The sequence below is a fragment of the Podarcis gaigeae genome, assembly GCF_964106915.1.
Source record: "Podarcis gaigeae genome assembly, chromosome: 10".
Classification (NCBI taxonomy): Eukaryota; Metazoa; Chordata; class Lepidosauria; order Squamata; family Lacertidae; genus Podarcis; species Podarcis gaigeae.
This window is the reverse complement of record NC_139686.1, coordinates 16,190,931-16,209,921: the sequence shown is the minus strand read 5'-3', so window position 1 is coordinate 16,209,921 and position 18,991 is coordinate 16,190,931. Positions and strand designations below refer to the sequence as shown.

Sequence of the window (18,991 nt, the reverse complement as noted above, 5' to 3'; positions counted from 1 at the left end):
CACCTGGGCCAGGTTGAGCTCTTTGCAGCATAGGTGAGATGGGAATGGAATCCCCTAATATGAATATCTGGAGCTTTCCCCACCTTAAAGGTGTTCAGGTGGGAAGGACCAACCAGAAGATTGTAGGCAGCCTTTCACCTTAAATGGTGTGAAAACATGAAAGCTGGGGTGGGATTTGTGGCTGTCATGGACTGTCCAGTGCTAATGTACCTACCAACCAGGATGCCAAGGAAAGCCCTGAGGTTACAAGTTGGGAAGAAATGTTGCAAGTTGAGGATTTGGGGTGGAGGAAGTCAATGAGTGGCGGGGCACTGGCTTGGCATGCAGAATGTCCCAGATCATCTCCCCATCATCTCCAGGTAGGAGGTGGCATTGTCCCCTACCTGAAATTCTGGAGAGGTGCTGCCAGTGAGTGTAGTCAGTACTCAGCTGGACCAATGTACATGGTATGGGGCAGCTTCCAACGTTCCTAATGTTGGGTATGGGGGGCATTCAGCCATCAGCCAGGTCTCCATGGTGGAGGCCATCTGAGGCTGAGCAACACAGAACCAATATGGTGTGATGGGCAAGTGTCCCAAATGTAGATAAGGCTTATGTCCCCAGTTCCCTGCTCAGACAGAAGCTATTAAATGGTGTAAGAGCTACTGAAACAGTTTGAGAATGGGTGCTTATTTTTGACTGCAAGAGAAATCACAGCTACAGAACTTGTGGTAGCTGCTCGCATCTGAAGCTTAATTCTCATTGCCTGCCACATTAACAAACACATTTTAAAGCCCTCCCCCAACTCCAGATTTTATTTTTTATTACAAGTGAAGGGTGAACAGAGCACTGCCTTGCTACTCTCAGTCCCTGCAATAGATTTGTGGCAGGCAGTGGGCCAAATCTTTTGAGTACTTGTTTTGGAAGTGCCCTTAAACTCTGTGGCAAACCCACAAGCTCAGCTCTGTTCCAGCACCATCCACCTCCCTCCATGGAGCTCTTCTGGCCAAGCCCATCTGCTTTTCCAGAATTTGTGGGCACTCCTACAGATTTTTTTTCTCTTGACTGACCAGCTTTCACAAGGACAGAGCATGGGATGTCACAGAAGTATGCCAGAGGCTGGCTGATCTCAAAAGGCTTACTACGCCTAGGTTTTTGGACTATTTACTTACGTGCTGATAATCTAGCTCAGGAGAGCTGTGTGTTTGTAAGCAGGTTTCTAGGTGCTTATTAGGAAACCCAGGTGCCAATCAGATGTCTGGTAACATTTCAGATGTGGTTTGCCACAGCTCCCATCATACCTGGTCCTGCTGACTGTGGCTGACAATATCTGAAGAGCCACAGGTTAGCCACCCTTGAACTAGGTCTTGCTTCTTATGGGATGTGCATTAAAAAAAGTGCCCATGTCATCACAAGCAGTCAGGCTTGCATGTCTTTGAAAAGCAGGACTTAGATGAGGGTGCTGTCCTTTAATCTGCTCAGTTAAATAAGCAGACTAGTAGTGCGATCCTGTACATGTGAATAAAAATTAAGCAGGCTTAGGATCAGGGCCAAAGGGCTCATCCTCACATCTGCTTGCCATGTGTCTAGAAAGCATGGGGCTAGTGGGCCTGAGTGGTTTCCCCCCCCCCTGCTCTGCTTCTTTCCCAGGGAAAACCCACTCTCTAGCTCTAAAGCGGAAAAGAAATGGCTGCCTGCAAAAGAAGCAGCAGCAGCCCGATTGTAGTTTGCTCCATTTGAACGCTGAAGAGTGGTTTTCCCCAGGCGAAAGCAGCAGGACAAGGGGGGATGTGGATAAAGTCTAAGTCTTCAGGGTACAGGGTCTTTTTGACTTCAAAATGACCTTGCGCCACCAAGATAGCCCAAAATCTACCAACTGTATTTCTGTAGAGCCCTACGACTACGTAAGCACCTCCTTGCACGCCTCTAAAGAAGCAATTTTCACGGGTATTCACAACATGACAAACCTCCTCTGAAGCAAGTCCAGGTTTTGGTATCAAATGCTCTGCAGAAGCAGATCACACAGCACAGGCAAGTGTGACACACTGTTTTGCAAAGTTGCATTTTGGGGGTACCAAAGGAAAGAGAGAAAAAACCTCAGGCCATGTTAGCTTGCGTTTTGACCACACATACAAAAAGAGTGTGGGGGGGGAGCAGGCATTTTTGTAGTTGATGATACGTGCACTGAAGACGAGCTATGAATGTGCCGTGCTCTCATTGCATACCAGCAGTCCCAGAGACCAGCAGTCCATCTGTCCTGGACCCGAGGACAGTGATTTCAGTGTGCTTGACCAAATCGTGCACCTCTTTCCTGCCCGCTCTCCCACTTTTTGGGGGTGCACACTTCCAAAATGAGGTCAAAGCTAGCAAGCTGCCAGAGTTCAGACTCTAAACCAACCATTACCATTCTCAATTCAGGATTTTGATCAGCAAGTTATTAACACAAACTGTGTGTGCGAACTGTGTGCGAACTCTCACAATGCGTAAGGGGGATCAGCGTTCAAATTTTACATAAAGAGGTGATGGGGTTTCGAAACTGCAGGTAATTCATGTTCTCTGAGCTGGATGTTCTTTGCTCAGAAACATCAGAAGCTGATGTTTGGAAAGGGGAGTGCGCTTTGCACATGCTCAGGAGGTGCATTAGGAGCTCCTGGCTGAATCATGAAATCAAAAACTTGGTTGTCAGGAAAGTCTGGGTGTGCATGGTTACAGATTCTTACTGCTTTGCTCAAAGCATCTGGATTTGGGGGGTTTAAAAAATGATACTGGTGCTTGTATCTTGATATCCATGGGTACCATCACAAAAATGATGCCATGGGTACAATCACAAAAAAATCACTGGGTGCAGAGAAACCAAACATTATTGTGGTCTAGGGACCAACCCCAGGGATCGTCACGGTAATGCAGGCTTGCCATACGAGATGGCCACAGAAACATGGTTTTGTGTTGCTTTGCAATCCTACGGAAGAGCATGGGGCGACACCTCAAACAATTGTCTTGATTTCTTTCAGTTGGGACTGTTCTGAGTTTTGCAGCAATGTGTGTATTAGAAAAGTATTTCTGTGTTAGGCTTAGCTTCTTTGAGGTTGTAGAGTTATAGGATCTGAACATGGGGCCAGAGCTGTATGAACATAAATGGCACAAATAACACTGATCGACGCAAAAAAACACCACCTAGATGGCTTGCTTCGTCTTTATTTTGTCATTGTGCAATTATTTGCAGAACCTTCTGTGTTGAGCAGCAATGAGAGGAAAAGTGGCCTCTTTCTACAATGGCCTGTTCCCGACATTTTCTCTCTTTCTGTCAGAGTCATGCCACAACCATCTACAATGACTGGCAGGGGCTTTGCAGGATTTCAGGCAAGGATTCAGATTTTCCAGTCCTACTTGGGAGATGCTCGGGATTGGATCTGGGGATTGGATTCCTTGTTCAGGAAAAGCAGATGTTCTGTCCCTGACTTGTGGTTCCTCCTTCTTCAACTCTGCATTTCAGAGACACAGAATGCTGGAAACTGTCCTTGAGGAGGGAGAAAGACCTGGGGTCTTCCCTTATTGAAAAACAACACTCCACATCTTTTAGGCTTTTAGCTAGAGTATTATAATTCAGTTGTCAGCCTATTGGAACAAAGAAAGCGCACACTATTTACAAGAGCTGCTATGTGCTGGGAACAATCAGCAAAAGCACACAAACCTGCAAAATTGTTGTTTGTTGTTTAGTCGTGTCCGACTCTTTGTGACCCCATGGACCAGAGCACACTAGGCGCTCCTGTCTTCCACTGCCTCCTGCAGTTTGGTCAAACTCATGTTAGTAGCTTCGAGAACACTGTCCAACCATCTCGTCCTCTGTCGTCCCCTTCTCCTTGTGCCCTCAATCTTTCCCAACATCAGGGTCTTTTCCAGGTAGTCTTCTCTTCTCATGAGGTGGCCAAAGTATTGGAGCCTCAGCTTCAGGATCTGTCCTTCCAGTGAGCACTCAGGGCTGATTTCCTTCAGAATGGATAGGTTTGATCTTCTTGCAGTCCATGGGACTCTCAAGAGTCTCCTCCAGCACCATAATTCAAAAGCATCAATTCTTCGGCGATCAGCCTGCAAAATACCCTTTGCAAAAAAACAAAAAAAACCACCTTCCGAGCACATTACAAAAGAGACCTGCCATTAATGTATGATGGCTGGCTAATTTTGCCCAAAACTGCTCACGTGCTTTATCAAAATTATCAGTCCTTGTTTGGAGAACTGATGGTTTATGTGGGGGGGGGGAGGATAAAGAGCAGCGTAGCAAAGAGAGAAGAATGAGAGCTTTTGTGTGTGAGAGAGAGCACATGAGCATGGATGTGGGAAAGAACATGCACATGTGTTTGTTGGAGAAGAACATTAAGGTTTGTGCAAGGAGGGGAGCACCAATCCTTTTCATGTGTGTCTTCCGCACAATGATGCTGCCCAAACTTTTTCAATTACTTACCCTCTGCTGCAACAATCCCATCACGGGACCAGTTTGGTGGTGGGGATGTTCTTTTCAAGCCCCCACCTGTGCTAGGATGACTGTCTGTATTGTCATGTCAAACAGTGTGCAACGTTGCATCGTTGGGAGGAGGCTGAGTGTGGAGCCCAGCATGGCGCAGCTTCCTCTCTCATGCTCAGGAGGAGCTAACCGTTCAAATCCGGACTCAGTCTCAAAGTTTGAGTGGTGGTCTTTGGTCACTCACCAACTTGCTGGCTCACATAGTCGTTGGGTGAATAAAATGGGGGGGGATACATCACGCAAGCTGCCTGAAGCTCTTTGTTGGAAAGGCAAGATAGAAATGCAACAAATTAAATAAAAATCCAAGAGTTCCAATCTGCCAAACCCGCTCTGCAGAGAATTTAGCTAAATGATAAATCCCGGTTTTCATACTGGTGTTTCTCCTTGAAGAGCCAATTCAAGCAATTGCCGTATTTTTCGCTATATAAGAAGCACTTTCCCCCTCCTAAAAAGTAAGGGGAAATGTGTGTGCATCTTATGGAGCGAATGCAGGCTCCATGGCTTCAGTGAAAGCAACGCGAAGCCTCCGGAGCGCAGTGGGAGCTCCCGGAAGCTTCGCGTTGCTTTTGCTGAAGCCAGGAGAGCAAGAGGGGTCGGTGCGCACCGATCCCTCTTGCTCTCCTGGTTTCGCTTCGCTGGAGAGGTGCTGCACAGCTTTCCCTCTCTGCGCAGCGCCCCTTCAGCAAAGCGGGAGGAGAAATGGAAGGGGCTCCGTTTCTCCTGCCGCTTCGCTGAAGGGGCGCTGAGCAGAGAGGGAGAGCATATTTTTTTTCTTGTTCCCCCCCCCCCTAAAACTAGGTGCGTCTTATGGTCGGGTGCATCCTATAGAGCGAAAAATATGGTAAATTGTCATGTCGATGAGTCCTCCCAGGGACCATATAATGTTGGAATGCAGGTGGACGATCGCATTTAAATGTTTCATCTCAAAAGATCCTTGAAGATGGAAAGCTAGTATGAGAGGGGGCCTACAGCAGAAATGTGCACAGCCAGAGGTGGCACAAACAGTTTGGCCACACTGGGCGCTGCACTGCAGGGGACACCACAACCGAGCATGAGAGGCAACGGCAGGGGGAATTTAATCATCACACGTGGTGCCACTGAAATTTGAGAGTCCGAAGTCCACCACTGCCTAACAAGCCAGGGAAATGCTTCAAAACTGCCGCCCCCCCCCCCACACTCCCTCCCTCTGAAATCCAGGTGCTATAACTTGGGACTATACCACAGCTGGTTTCTAAATGTCTGAATCCATTCTTTTGGGGCAAAAGGGGGGGGGGCGGAATGTTAACCTTTCACCATTTGTTTCCACCCTCCCTTTATCACGACAGAGAATGCAAAGCATTTTACATACATCAAATAGTGTTTATTGCAGACTTTCAGCTGAGTCATGTGAAAAAGGCACCATGAAAATTAATAAAACTAGATGATTAATTTCTTCTAAATGACACGATGGGTTTCTTTTCGTAATGCCTTTATATACAGGTGACAGAATAGAACATTTTGCACTGGGGAAACTGAGGTGGAGGGAAGAAGTCATCATAGTACCATAAACAACATTTACTGGAATATTTAACTCGGATTGGCCATGTTTCAAAAGATTTCAGTTGGAAATTAATACTTTGTTCTCTCTCGCAATCGCCTTTCACCCACCCCCCAGAAAACCTGGGTTTCCCTTTCAACGGGTGAAGTTAACATGATGCCCTTCAGAAATAATACTGTGAATGACCACACAGAGACCTTCGAAAGGTCCAACTGCCCCGCCCTGAACCTTTTAAAAAACTGAGACTTCTGTTCTCATTTCCTTTGTGCCTTTATTGGTTTTCTTGTGCTCATTCCCACCGGAACAGCCGTAAAATTGGAATCCAGAATAAGTTACCCCTGCTATCGCTATCTCCGTTAAGAAACCATCTTGTGAATTTGTTGGAAGAGTGGCCATAGTCTGTATGGAAGATTCAAGCCGTTGGCATCTCAGGTGCTGAGAAATGAGATGTGGAGAGAAAGAGCCCATGGCTATAGATGACAGTGACAGGACAAGCGAAATGGTGCACTCCCAATGCCATGAAGTCCCACTGATTCCAGCAGCAAAGAGCCAAAAGCTCACATATGTTTAACTCCTTTGTTGACATCAATGGGTCTTAAAAGGAAATTCTCCCTGGCTAGATCATGTGCCTTTGGATTCACACTGGCTCACAAATTTCAACATGTTTTGTTGCAGAGATTGGGAGCTAGTGACCTTCTGGACACGGCTGGCCTATCGCTGCCATCAGCTCTGACCATTGGACAGACTGGCCAGAGCTGATAGAAGCTGGAGTCATACAACAACAGTCCCACAGATTTTCCTTCTCTCTTTTAATCAGGTGGTTCAGTGGCCGTCTTTGCCCTGCAGATAGCGGTGTGATTTTGCTTGCCTGCTTTGAAGAAGAAGAAGGGGGAAGATCAGAAAAGCATGAAATGATTGGCTTTATCTAGGCAGCCTTGGGAGCACTGGTTCATTTCCCATTAAATGTGCTTTTTGAGTAAGGGAGAAGGGGAACACCAGTGGCCCCACTGACCCCCCAGCTGCATGCTTTCTTCATGGTAGTCTTCATCAACCTGGTGCCATCCAGATGTTTTGGACGACGGCTCCCATCAGCCCCAGTTGAGTTGTCGTCCAAAACATCTGGAGAACACCAGGTTGACGAAGGCTGGTTTATGGCATCAAGTTGTGTCTACATAAATAGTCATCATCAACCAGACATTTCCTCTTCATGGCTTCCTAAAACAAAGCATGATGGAACAATGCCCAGAATAATGGGAGCTCTTCCTCCTTTTCTGAGCAAGTACAAACAAAAATGGACAGAGAATGCATTTAGTGGCTGCTGCTCTCGTCGAAAGACTCTACTCCCGAGTCCGTGGCGGCAGCACTCAGTTTCTCTTGCCGTCTTCTCATAATCTCTTGTAATTCTGTACTTCCACTGGTAGCCTTTGAAATCAGAAAAGGGGGGGGGGAGAGATTCAAAACAAGCCTATTTTTGCACAAGAGCCAAGATTTGACTCAGTTATGAAATGCATTTATTAAATCCATTTATTTAACAGGGGTAGGAGCGGAGGAAGGTTTCTGATTCAGCAAAACATGTTGAGGAGACTCAAAGCCGAGAATAAGAATATAAGAGAAGCCTGTTAGGTTAGGTTACAGCAATAGGTATCTAGAAACATTTCTGCTTCTGAGCGTAGAACAACATAGCTAGTAGCCACTGATAGCCTTGTCCTCCAAAGCATGAGACGCTCAATCACAGGGTCGTGGGTTTGAACCCCACATTGGGAAAAAGATTCCTGCATTGCAGGGGGTTGGGCTAGATGACCCTTGGTGACCAACAGTGCCTCCTGTGGGAGTGAGCTCCATAGTTTCCCAATGAGCTGTGTGAAGAAGCACTTTCTTTTATCTGCGCTGAGTCTTCCAACCTTCAACTTCATTGGAGGTCCGTGAGTTCTAGTGTTATGAGAGAGGGAGCAGCCATTCAGTGCAGCTGCTACTGGATTGTGCTACTTCAGGTGGAAGGTCAGAGATTGCATGTTCAAACTTGCCTCCTACTTCCTAAACCAACTCCCCACACATTGGAAAGTGGGCTTGCTATTCGAGAAGGGTGGACAGAGTCATTTTGTACAACACTGCCATTTTCTATGTGTAGCGCAGGCCTGGGGAACTGGACATAGCCAAAGGGTTGGATTCCAAACAGGCCACTTTGACAGGTCGTATGATGCCAGGTGATTCAAAATTCTAGCCATGGGAGCAGCCACAGGCTTTCCCCCGACCTTAGCGCTGTGACTCCACAGCGTTAAGATCAGAGATAAGACCCTGCTTGCTATTTGATACAAAAAAGGCAGCAGCAGAAGCTTATCCCTGATGTTAGCACCACCTCTGCTGCCACCTATGACTCTCCTAGAGCAAGCAGAGGCTTTCCCCAGATCTTAGCACTGTGATCCCACAGCGCTAAGCTCAGAGATAAGCCTCATTTGCTTGCTATTTGATACTAAAAAGGCTTATCCCTGATGTTAGCACTGCCTCTGCTGCTAACTATGACTATCCTAGAGCAAGCAGAAGCTTATCTCTGATCTTAGTGCTGTGGTGTGTTTGCTTATTTTAAGAGGGTGGGGGAGCATTGCAGCATGCAGTTTGAAGTGCTATGATCCAGCAAGAGCTGCACTGTGAGATTCTGTTGACGGTACAGCTAAGTTCTCAGTTAAACTGTTGAGATGCTGAAGGCAGTCTTCTGCCGCAGTGCCTTTTTGGGAGGAAGTGGAAAATCAAAGGCCATCTAGTCCAAACTCCTGCTGAAGCCCCAACTCAGCATTTAAATGACACCCAGCTTAATGTTCATTCCACTTTTGTCATTACCCTGAGTGGAAGGGCTCAGAGCTCAATGCATGCAGTGTGTTGGTCATTCAATCCTTGGCGCATCCAGACAGAACATGCCTAACACCTAAGAGTACGGATGGGGAACTAGGATTGCAAAAGCTGATGGATTTGGTGGAGAAACCGACTCGGCACGTACCTCCAGTGCAGCTTTCTGAACAGTAATTTGGCTGTAGACTCGAGCTCCTTCGGGGCACACAGTCCTTAGCTCGTCTTTGTTGAGGGAGAACAGCTGAGCGCCAGTCAAAACCCCAAGGCTGTTGACAGTTCTGTAGGATAAGCAGCAACAGATTAGCACAGTGAAGCTATATATATATTTTAATATAAAAACAAACAAGAAAATGCAAAATGTGATACTCGGGTAAAGGAAAGAAATTGCTCACTCACAACACGCAACCAGAAATCGCTGAGGCCTCCCCCCCCCCCAAAAGTAGGCTCCTAAAAGCCTAAACTCAAAACCAAACATATTTGTTTGGTCCCAAGATGAACTCAGAAGGGAAGAGAATCAAGCACCATCTTTTAATTTGATCCTGCTTTTGTGAAGTACGCCAGCAATTTGGAGGAGTTTATTCAGAAGGGAACCAAACCACAGGTCCACCTACTGTAGGATCAGTAATGGCAGTGGATTTCAAGCAGGGGTTTTTTTTCCAGGCAGGGGATGCCAACCTCATCCTAAGTATTGTGGGCCCAATTTTATGGAACTCCATTCCGGCTGAGATCAGACAGGCCCCTTTCCCTATTGAACTTCCAGAACCTGCCTATCTATCTGTTACAATGATATACCTCCTTTATTTTCCAAGGATCTCAAGGTGGTGGTTCATGGTTCTCCTCCTCACCTTTTCGTTTCACCTTCCCAACAACCCTGTGAGGTAGGTTAGGCTAAGAGATCGCGACTGGCCTAAGGTGAGCTTCATGGCCAAGAGGGGATGCAAATTCTGTTCTCCCAGGTCCAAGTCCAGTTTTATCTCTTTCTCAGCATTCAGTTGGGACGCCGGTGGCGTTGTGGGTTAAACCACAGAGCCTAGAACTTGCCGATCAGAAGGTCGGCGGTTCGAATCCCCGCGACGGGGTGAGCTCCCGTTGCTCGGTCCCTGCTCCTGCCAACCTAGCAGTTCGAAAGCACGTCAAAGTGCAAGTAGATAAATAGGTACCACTCCGGCGGGAAGGTAAACGGCTTTTCCGTACACTGCTGTGGTTCGCCAGAAGTGGCTTAGTCATGCTGGCCACATGACCCGGAAGCTGTACACCAGCTCCCTCGGCCAATAAAGCGAGATGAGCGCCACAACCCCAGAGTCGGCCACGAGTGGACCTAATGGTCAGGGGTCCTTTACCTTACAGCATTCAGTTACTTGCACATGGCTTAGAGACTACTGCACTTAAGCCATACTGCCAACTCTTAAAATAAATAAACAAACCCGGGACCTTCTGTAAGCAAAGCAGATGATCTGCTCTTTCGGACAGGATGGTGTTGAGGCCAATGCAGCACCTCAGGTGGTCTACTTGCCTCTTAACTCTGATCAACTCTTATCAGAAAATGCTGCTCCTTGAAACTCACACTGGGTTGAAGCCTTTCGCCTGTAACCAGCTTTTCACGTCTTCAGGAGAGGAATCGTAGCTGATGTTGATAGCTGGGGCGTTGGATCGTGGCACATGGAACTTCTTTTGGGCAGCGCTTCGGCCAATGGTGAGCCGGTGGATGAGCTCATCCTGGACTTCCTCCATCTGAGATTTCCGTCCTTCAAGAAAAAGGAGGAGAAGGAAGAAGAGAAAACTGACTGTTTAAAATATGTATTTGAAGAAGCGACTCAAAGGGAAACTGATTCCTGCCATCCGCTTTGATTGCTTTTACTGCAGTACAATCTTATGCAGGTTTACTCAGAAGTAAATGCTGTGGGGTTTACTCCTCAGTAAATGTGCATAGAATTGAGGCCCTATACCATTTTCTTGTCAAATGGTATAGCTATTACCAGATTTTTTCCCCATTTAATCCAGAATTTTAGGATTAAGGACAAATCATAATCAACTTTGCAGAATTCTGTTCCCCCCACATTTAGCAGGATTTGTGGTGAACTCCACTGCACACTTAGAGAGTGATCTAACCAAACTTAAGCACTTTTAAGCCCGATTGTGTTCAATGAGAGAGCTAAGGATGTTCTTCATCTCCCCCATTAAAATCAATGGAACTTAGGAGTTCTTTATGTTGATTGGTTCCTTAGTATTTAGGGCCATATATGTTTAATATATAGGGAGGCAGGTGGCGCTGTGGTTTAAACCACAGAGCCTAGGACTTGCTGATCAGAAGGTTGGCGGTTCAAATCCCTGTGACGAGGTGAGCTCCCATTGCTTGGTCCCTGCTCCTGCCAACCTAGCAGTTCGAAAGCACGTTAAAGTGCAAGTAGATAAATAGGTATCGCTCCGGTGGGAAGGTAAACGCTGTTTCCGTGCGCTGCTCTGGTTTGCCAGAAGCGGCTTAGTCATGCTGGCCACATGACCCAGAAGCCGTACGCCAGCTCCCTTGGCCAATAAAGCGAGATGAGTGCCCCAACCCCAGAGTCAGTCACGACTGGACCTAATGGTCAGGGGTCCCTTTACATTTATGTTTAATAAACAAGAATGTACTAGGATGGTTCTATATATCACACCAACAGCACTGGCTGTTTGAGATTAGCAGGGCAGTTCTGTAGGCACCAAAAACAGTCCATCACTAGGGTTTTTGGCTACTGCAGCATTCTCCTCCTTAGCTCCTGTCTCCCACACTGGCTATTTCAAGAGCAAAGGGGAATCACTGCTTTGAATTCTGCCAGCCAAGAAGACTTGGCTGTGCTTCTTCCTTCCCATCCTGTAAAATTAGCACGTGCCGCACATAGCAAAGCAAGCACAATGAAAAGCTGGCACAGCCCTCCAGGGATCGGAGCGCCAGCCTTGCAATAGCTGACTGTTCACTGGTCAAGGCTGCGGCTACTTCTGCACCAAAATTTAACCGAAGCGATTCTGCGAGTAGAATAAATTGTGAAAATTAAGCATGTCTGCATTAGTCAAGTCTGCTTTCTACAGCCGTGTTTTCCAAAGCACCTGGAATTGTTGGAATGGGGGAACGGCAAAAGTCTGTGCATGGAGACTGAAGGCAGATGGGCTGAAGAGGAGGATAGAAGAAGCCCATTTCCTGCCTAGAGGATACCTGTACAGTCTGCCTCCCTAAGAGCTAGAAACTTGGCTTTCAGAAACCCCCAAGAACCTTTGGTTCTCAACACCACTTCCGATGTCAAATTTTATGGATGACAAGTTCTGTTGAGTGGAGTATTCAGAACATATTTCCCCCAAGTGACAGGCTGGTTTTGAACACTAGCCATACTCAGAGCAGAACCAAGGAAATAAATGAATTTCGGCAAGTTAAGCCCATTGACCTAAATGGTACTACCGTATTTTTAGCTCTATAGGATGCACCTGACCATAGGACGCACCTTGTTTTAGAGGGGGAGAACAAGAAAAAAAATTCTCCCCCTCTTTGCGCAGCGCCCCTTCAGCGAAGCAGCAGGAGAAATGGAGCCCCTTCCATTTCTTCTCCTGCTTCGCTGAAGGGGCGCTGCGCAGCTCTCCCTCTCCCACATTGCCTTCACCTTCAGTGAAGGCAACCCAAAGCCTCCGGAGTGCAGCAGGAGTTCCCGCTGTGCTCCGGAGGCTTCAGGTTCCTTTTGGCTGAAAGGAGCAACCTTCCCGCTGCTCCCCGAGCTTGTGGTGCTGGCGGTGGAGGGAAGCCCGGCTTTCCCCCACTGCCAGCCCCAAAGAGCAGGTCGGGGAGTAGCGAAAAGGCTGTGCGCAGCCTTCCCGCTGCTCCCAGAGCTTGTTGGGGCTGGTGGGGGAAGCCCGGGTTCTCCCCCCCCAGCCCCAGGGACCACACATTCACTCCATAAGATGCACAGACATTTCCCCTTAGATTTTAAAAGGGAAAAAAAGTGTGTCTTATGGAGCGAAAAATACGGTATTTGGAGTATGACTTAATTGGATATAAGCAGCTTAATTGCATCATTCAACACACATGATTTTTCTGGCACACAGAATGAGAGAGAGAGAGAGAGACTCACGATCTATAGGGGGCGGCTTCTGCCTCTGTCCGTCTCGCCCGCCTTCGCTTGAGGTGCTGCTTTGGCGGCTGATGGCTCCGGGCACCTTTGGCACAGGAACTGGGATGGGCGCTGGCATGCTTGGTGGGAGAGGGACAGGAAGTGGCGTCTGGGGCGGTGAAGGGACGACAGGAGCAGGGTCAGGTTGCTTCGGAACAAAGTCTGTCCTTTGCTTCTACAAATGCACACACACAAAAAAAGAGGATACATTTTTCATAGCTGTGGGGGAAATCCAAGTTGTTGGGGTTTTGTTTTGTTTTGCAGAATATATGCGTTAACTAAACCTCTGCAAGAGTGAACAATTGTTTGCTTATTTTCCACGTGTCAAACCTGAGCAACACGAGAGAGGCATTGCAGGTAAAGCACATCCATGCATTGCAGGAAGAGGAAAATAGAGAGTGAAACCTAAGTCAGTAGATGATCACCATCTCTTGGTCTTCTTTTTAAAAAATAGTTTTTAATGCATCTGTCTGTCTGTCTGTCTGTCTACCTATCACCATAGTGTGGGTGTGCATCAGCTCAAGGATTACTGTTGCAGGTTTACTTTTCCTTCTAACTGCAGAGATTGCATGCCTGGGGACAATGTGAATTGGTCCACAGTGTTCTTACTTCTGGAGAGAGCAGGCGAGAATGCACTCCCCAAAGGCTAGTTCACACTGCGAACACCTTTACAGTCCCAGCCTGCTAAGTAGGCTACAGACTTTCAAGAGGTCTGGCTGCGTAATGTTTTCAAAAGGCTCTATAGTTTTTCGAGAGCTCTTAACAGCAGAGGAAACCACAGTGAAGATGGCAACGCTGGGGCATATTTTTTTTTTTTTTTTGTCCTCCTGGGAAGCTACATGGGATCTGAAAAAACGGAGAGTGGGAAGTATTGTGCAGAAGGGAGAGTCTTGCTAAATAGCCACCAAATATAGTAAGGCTCAAGCACTGTGCAAAAATAAGAGATTTAAGGACCGTATTGGATCCTTTAATCTGCCTCCTTAATCATGCAGAATTGTGCCATGTCAATGCACAGGAATATAGGTACACACCTATGGCCTTTCCACAAACACAGCAGGAGTCACCTACATAGGTCTTACAGATGCATAAAATCAGAGTTGGAAGAGACACTAAGTCCAACCTGAATATGCAGCTGTCCCATAGGGTGTTATCAGCACCATGATCTAACCCAGTGTTTCCCAACCTTGTGCCTCCAGCTGTTTTTGAACTACAACTCCCATCATCCCTGACTAGCAAGACCAGTGGCAAGGGATGATGGGAATTGTAGTCCAAAAACAGCTGGAGGCACAAGGTTGGGAAACACTGATCTAACCAACTGAGCTTTCCTTAGGTATCAAAATTCACACACACACACACACACACACACACACACAGAGAGAGAGAGAGAGAGAGAGAGAGAAAGAGAGAGAGAGAGAGAGAGACGTGTATGTGTGTGTTTCTTTTAGTGCCCACGAATGTTTGATGGCTAATCTAAAGTGAAAAGCCCATGCAAAAGATATTCCTCATGAAGTATTTGTGAATAATAATAATAATATACCATTCTGAAGCAGAGCATGTTTTCTCCAGACAATCTATGAGCTGTAAACCCAAGATCAAACCTTAGTTACAGCTTGTGGTGCATCTGGAGAGAGACAAACCATGACATGCAAAGCCAGCTAAACCGTGGCTTAGCTCATGGCAGAAGAACTGGGGGTAGAACATAGTTGCAGTGATTTCCTTTCCAGAACCGTGAGCTTTCTTGCTAAGCTACAGTTTTGCTTAGCATTCCATCTGCGCCAGCTCAGTAATAAGGAAGACAGACCAAGTTTTCTGACCCTGCATAGGGCAGCTTCAGATGTTAAGCCTCGCTTGAGACTCCCTAAGGCTGGAAGTTGGAAATTTGTTAGAGGAAACAGTAGTGAGGTGGGAGAGAAGGCTTTTGAGGAGCGCGGCAGATCTTATGGACAGTTCCCAAAAAGCTTTTAACAAGACACACTGCTTCATCCATTTTATATGAGAACAATTTGAATTACCTCAGAGAGTTCTCCCAGTAATTGCTACAAGAAAAATGAAGTAAACCAAAGCAAATTAGACAAGTTGGAACAATGTTGAAACGTCAACCACAGAATCAGCAGCCTTCCAGCATTTTAAGTAGCATTCATTGACTCTTGATGGCAGCAATTACTTGCCAATTTTTGAATTCCTATTAGAATTCCCACCATCACCAGCTGGGACAACAATGTGCAGTCACAAAGCAAAGCAAACCAAACCATGGCTTGTGTTATATTGGCTCAGGATTGCATTACGGGTGTGTTATAGTATACTAAAATATAATACAGTGGTTTAGACTGCATTACCTATCTGCCTCCTGGGATAATAACAACTCCTGGGATAATAGACTGTATCATGTGGTAATGCAATGCTTTTTCCAAGTCATGCGCTTTTTAAATGGGCAATATGTTCTCAGAGATACTGATATGTACTGGGCCCCCAAAAAGTCAATGGGCAAAGTTGAAGCCCTTTGTTGCGGTCACCCACAATCTCCAGCACAAGATGGCACCTACGCTGATATGAGCCATGAGGACCAGAAACTTGTTAAAAATAGAAATATTAGATTTTAAATAAAAATCCCTCAAGTTGCTTGTGGGGATGTGTAACTCAGGAATTGAATGGATATAACTACTGGGGGTCAATGTTAGCCAGGGAGCTCCGTGGACCATGATGTGATGGCAGGGGACAGGAAGAGACATATAGAGGTGACTCCCCACTTATGTGGGGGTTACGGTCCAGGTCCCCACGCACATAAGAGAAATGTGTGCAAGTGGGGAACACCCTGGAGAGTTCTTGTGGCTCACGAGGAGACCCAGCCCAGAGTGGACATCCTCTTGGGGCTCTGCGCAGGGGCTTCACGCAAGCCAGAGGCACAGTGGGGCTTTGTTGATGCTGCTCAGCCTCCCCGCTTGACAGCTGGTGCACAGGGTAGCGCAGCAGCTGCTGCTTTCAGCTGAACAGGCTCAGCAAAGCCCTGCTGTGCCTCTGGCTCACAAGGAGACCCCCCCCACACCCCAAGCCCAAAGAGGACTCCCTCTTTGGGCTCTGGGGAGGGCGTCCTCATGAGCCACCCGCCACTTCCAGGTTCCCAGCACTGTACATGTGCGTGGTCATGCCTCCATAAACATCCAAAACATATGGAAGGCACCTTTCCCGCCCCGACCTGGCCACAGTGATCCATGCGACGGTCACCTCCAGGCGTGATTATTGTAACTCGCTTTACACGGGGCTGCCCTTGAAGCTGAACCAGCGGGTGCAGAATGTTGTGGCGAGGCTCCTTACAGGGTCCTTGCCATGGGATCACATTCATCCAGTGCTTTACCAACTGCACTGGCTCCCAGTGGAGTACAGGGTCAGGTTTAAGGTGCTGGTTTTGACCTATGTGGCCTAGGATCCACGTACCTACGGGACCACCTCTCCTGGTATGCCCCGTGGAGGACCTTAAGGTCCACAAATGACAACATTTTGGAGGTCGCAAGGTGGTTAGATTGGTCTCAACTAGGGCCAGGGCCTTTTCAGTACTGGCCCCGACTTGGTGGAATGCTCTATCACAAGAGACTAGGGCCCTGCAGGACTTGACATCTTTCCACAGGGCCTGCATGACGAAGCTGTTGCGTCTGGCCTTCGGTTTGGACTCAGTCTGACCCTTATGTTTCCCTCCCCTTATGGTTTTGATCTACGGGCTACTTTTAAAATGAGGCTGCATTTTAAATTGCATTTTAACCTGTATTTTAAATTGTTTTTTTCCCTATTATGTTTTTACTGTAATTTTACTGGTGTTAGCCACCCTGAGCCCGGCTCTGGCTGGGGAGGGCAGGGTATAAATAAAATTGTTTAAAAAATAACTCCCAGCTGAAGGCCCATTCACCATCTCCCACCATGCTCTATTTGTAAAAGGAGGTGGCTAACTCCACACTCCCAGCTCTGCCCAGTAAGAATGAGAGCAGACTCAAAGCCTAGATTTTCTCTGCACAGGTTTTATACCCCTGTACATAATTGTACGGACCAAATCAAATTAACAAAGAAAAGAAATGCAGTATGCCTGAGCAGGCCTTGCACATGAAACAGTTCTTTTTTCCAAAAAGTGCAGTCACCATTTGGATAAATTTGGAAACAAGAAACTCAACGCAATAGCTGTTTAATTAAACTTTCTTTTAAAAAAGAACACTCCCGCCTCCTCTTCGTCCCCAACCGATCAGTTCTGCTAGAATGGTACTGCATGGATTACTGGCAAAGACTTAATGACAATTCTGGCAACTGCCGAATGAGCACCTGTCCATGCGCATTCCTTCATTTGCAACACATTTCCCAGGCAGCTGAGAAAGGGGATGTGTGAGAGCAGTTGGCAGTGGGCACTTGTGTTGGATCTAAGCAAGCTGGCAGGAGATCTGGGCACGGGAAACGTGTGTGAAAGAGAAGCTGCACCCCCACAGAGAGACATTTGCCACAAACGGATAAATAAAGAGACTTGTGGAAGGTTTAGTGGTGGACTCCAAAGAATACAAAGGGGAAGCAGTGAATCCCAAGGGGAAACCCTGGTCAAACTTGGCACCAGCATGTTTGCAAGTAGGAGCAAATGGCCAAGATCTTTTGGCAGCAGGAAGAAATATTAGTAATATAAAAAAAACTCATTAAACCAGTGCCAGGATTAAAAAGGCAATGAGGCAATATGCTGAGCTGTAAAGTCAGGGTAGGCTTGTATGTTAGGAGTCCCATTTCTGACCTGTGTCCATTTTGTACATGTTCACTCACATGCATTTTTCTTTATCTGTGGTTCTCAAACCTCCCCCATCCCATGGATCACTTAAAAATTACTTAGGGTCTTGCTTCACCAATTAGTAATTTTTCTGCCTCTTGTAGTGAATGTAATGCATTGAATTAGGAGCTATGATTTTTAATTGAATCAATATCAAACTTTAGAATTCCTAGCCTCCCTTCACCAAATTTATACTCAAATAATGTGCAAACGTAATGTGTAAAAATAAGGGACATGGGTGGCGCTGTGGGTTAAACCACAGAGCCTAGGACTTGCCAATCAGAAGGTCGGCGGTTCGAATCCCTGCGACGGGGTGAGCTCCTGTTGCTCAGTCCCTGCTCCTGTCCACCTAGCAGTTCGAAAGCACGCCAAAGTGCATGTAGATAAATAGGTGCCGCTCCGGCAGGAAGGTAAACGGTGTTTCCCTGCTCTGGTTTGCCAGAAGTGGCGTAGTCATGCTGGCCACATGACCCGGAAGCTGTACGCCAGCTCCCTCGGCCAATAAAGCAAGATGAGCTCCGCAACCCCAGAGTCGTCCGCGACTGGACCTAATGGTCAGGGGTCTTTTTACCTTTTAATCTGTAAAAACAACTGCACAAACTAATGTAAAGTGTACATGGAATGCATGTTTCAGTGAAAAGAGCATACAAAAATATGTTGTGTTGGGGAAAACTGCTTTGCAAAACGGGGCATATTAGCAAATTGCATACAGAAATGCATATATAAGGAGAGATTTGCACTAGAAGGCTGATGAATCTTCATGAAAACCTTAATGCCCTATGCCTGGCAAACTCATGTGGAAATCTGAATTTAAGATGGGGAAAAAGAGAAACTGAAACTGACATATCTGCCCACACCCACGAGGAACCAATCCTTCCATGTGGGATCAGCTACTCTCTGGAAGTCCCTGCCCACTGGTATCAGGCAAGCACTTCTGCTACATTGTCTTCGACATCCACTGTTTTGTTTAGACTTACTCAATTTGTACATTGCATGACACTATTTTCCTCTTCTAGGAGAAGGGCATAAACGGAGCTTTGGGGACTGTGGGGCATTTTAAAAAATAAAATAAAAAGAAGACGGCGAATTAGGTTCTCCTTTATGCTCCCCACCTCCATGGAAAGGGATGCAGAGCAAACTAACAGCTACAGCACAGGACTCCGTGGTGAATTTGGCACTCGCTTCTTCTTCTCTTG

General features: G+C 46.8%; 1 protein-coding gene across 1 annotated transcript in view; it reads right to left on the bottom strand.

The window, feature by feature from the left end:
• Nucleotides 1–5,836: 5,836 nt before the first annotated feature.
• Nucleotides 5,837–18,991, bottom strand: part of EPS8 (EGFR pathway substrate 8, signaling adaptor) — a 145,290-nt gene continuing 132,135 nt past the window's right edge. Inside the window, exons 17-20 of the mRNA XM_083699669.1 lie at nt 12,971–13,184; nt 10,444–10,624; nt 9,028–9,157; nt 5,837–7,457 (exon numbers count right to left, since the gene is read on the bottom strand). Of these exons, the coding sequence (XP_083555795.1) occupies nt 7,344–7,457; nt 9,028–9,157; nt 10,444–10,624; nt 12,971–13,184 (639 nt within the window). The 3' untranslated portion in view covers nt 5,837–7,343. The remainder of the gene's footprint in view (nt 7,458–9,027; nt 9,158–10,443; nt 10,625–12,970; nt 13,185–18,991) is intronic.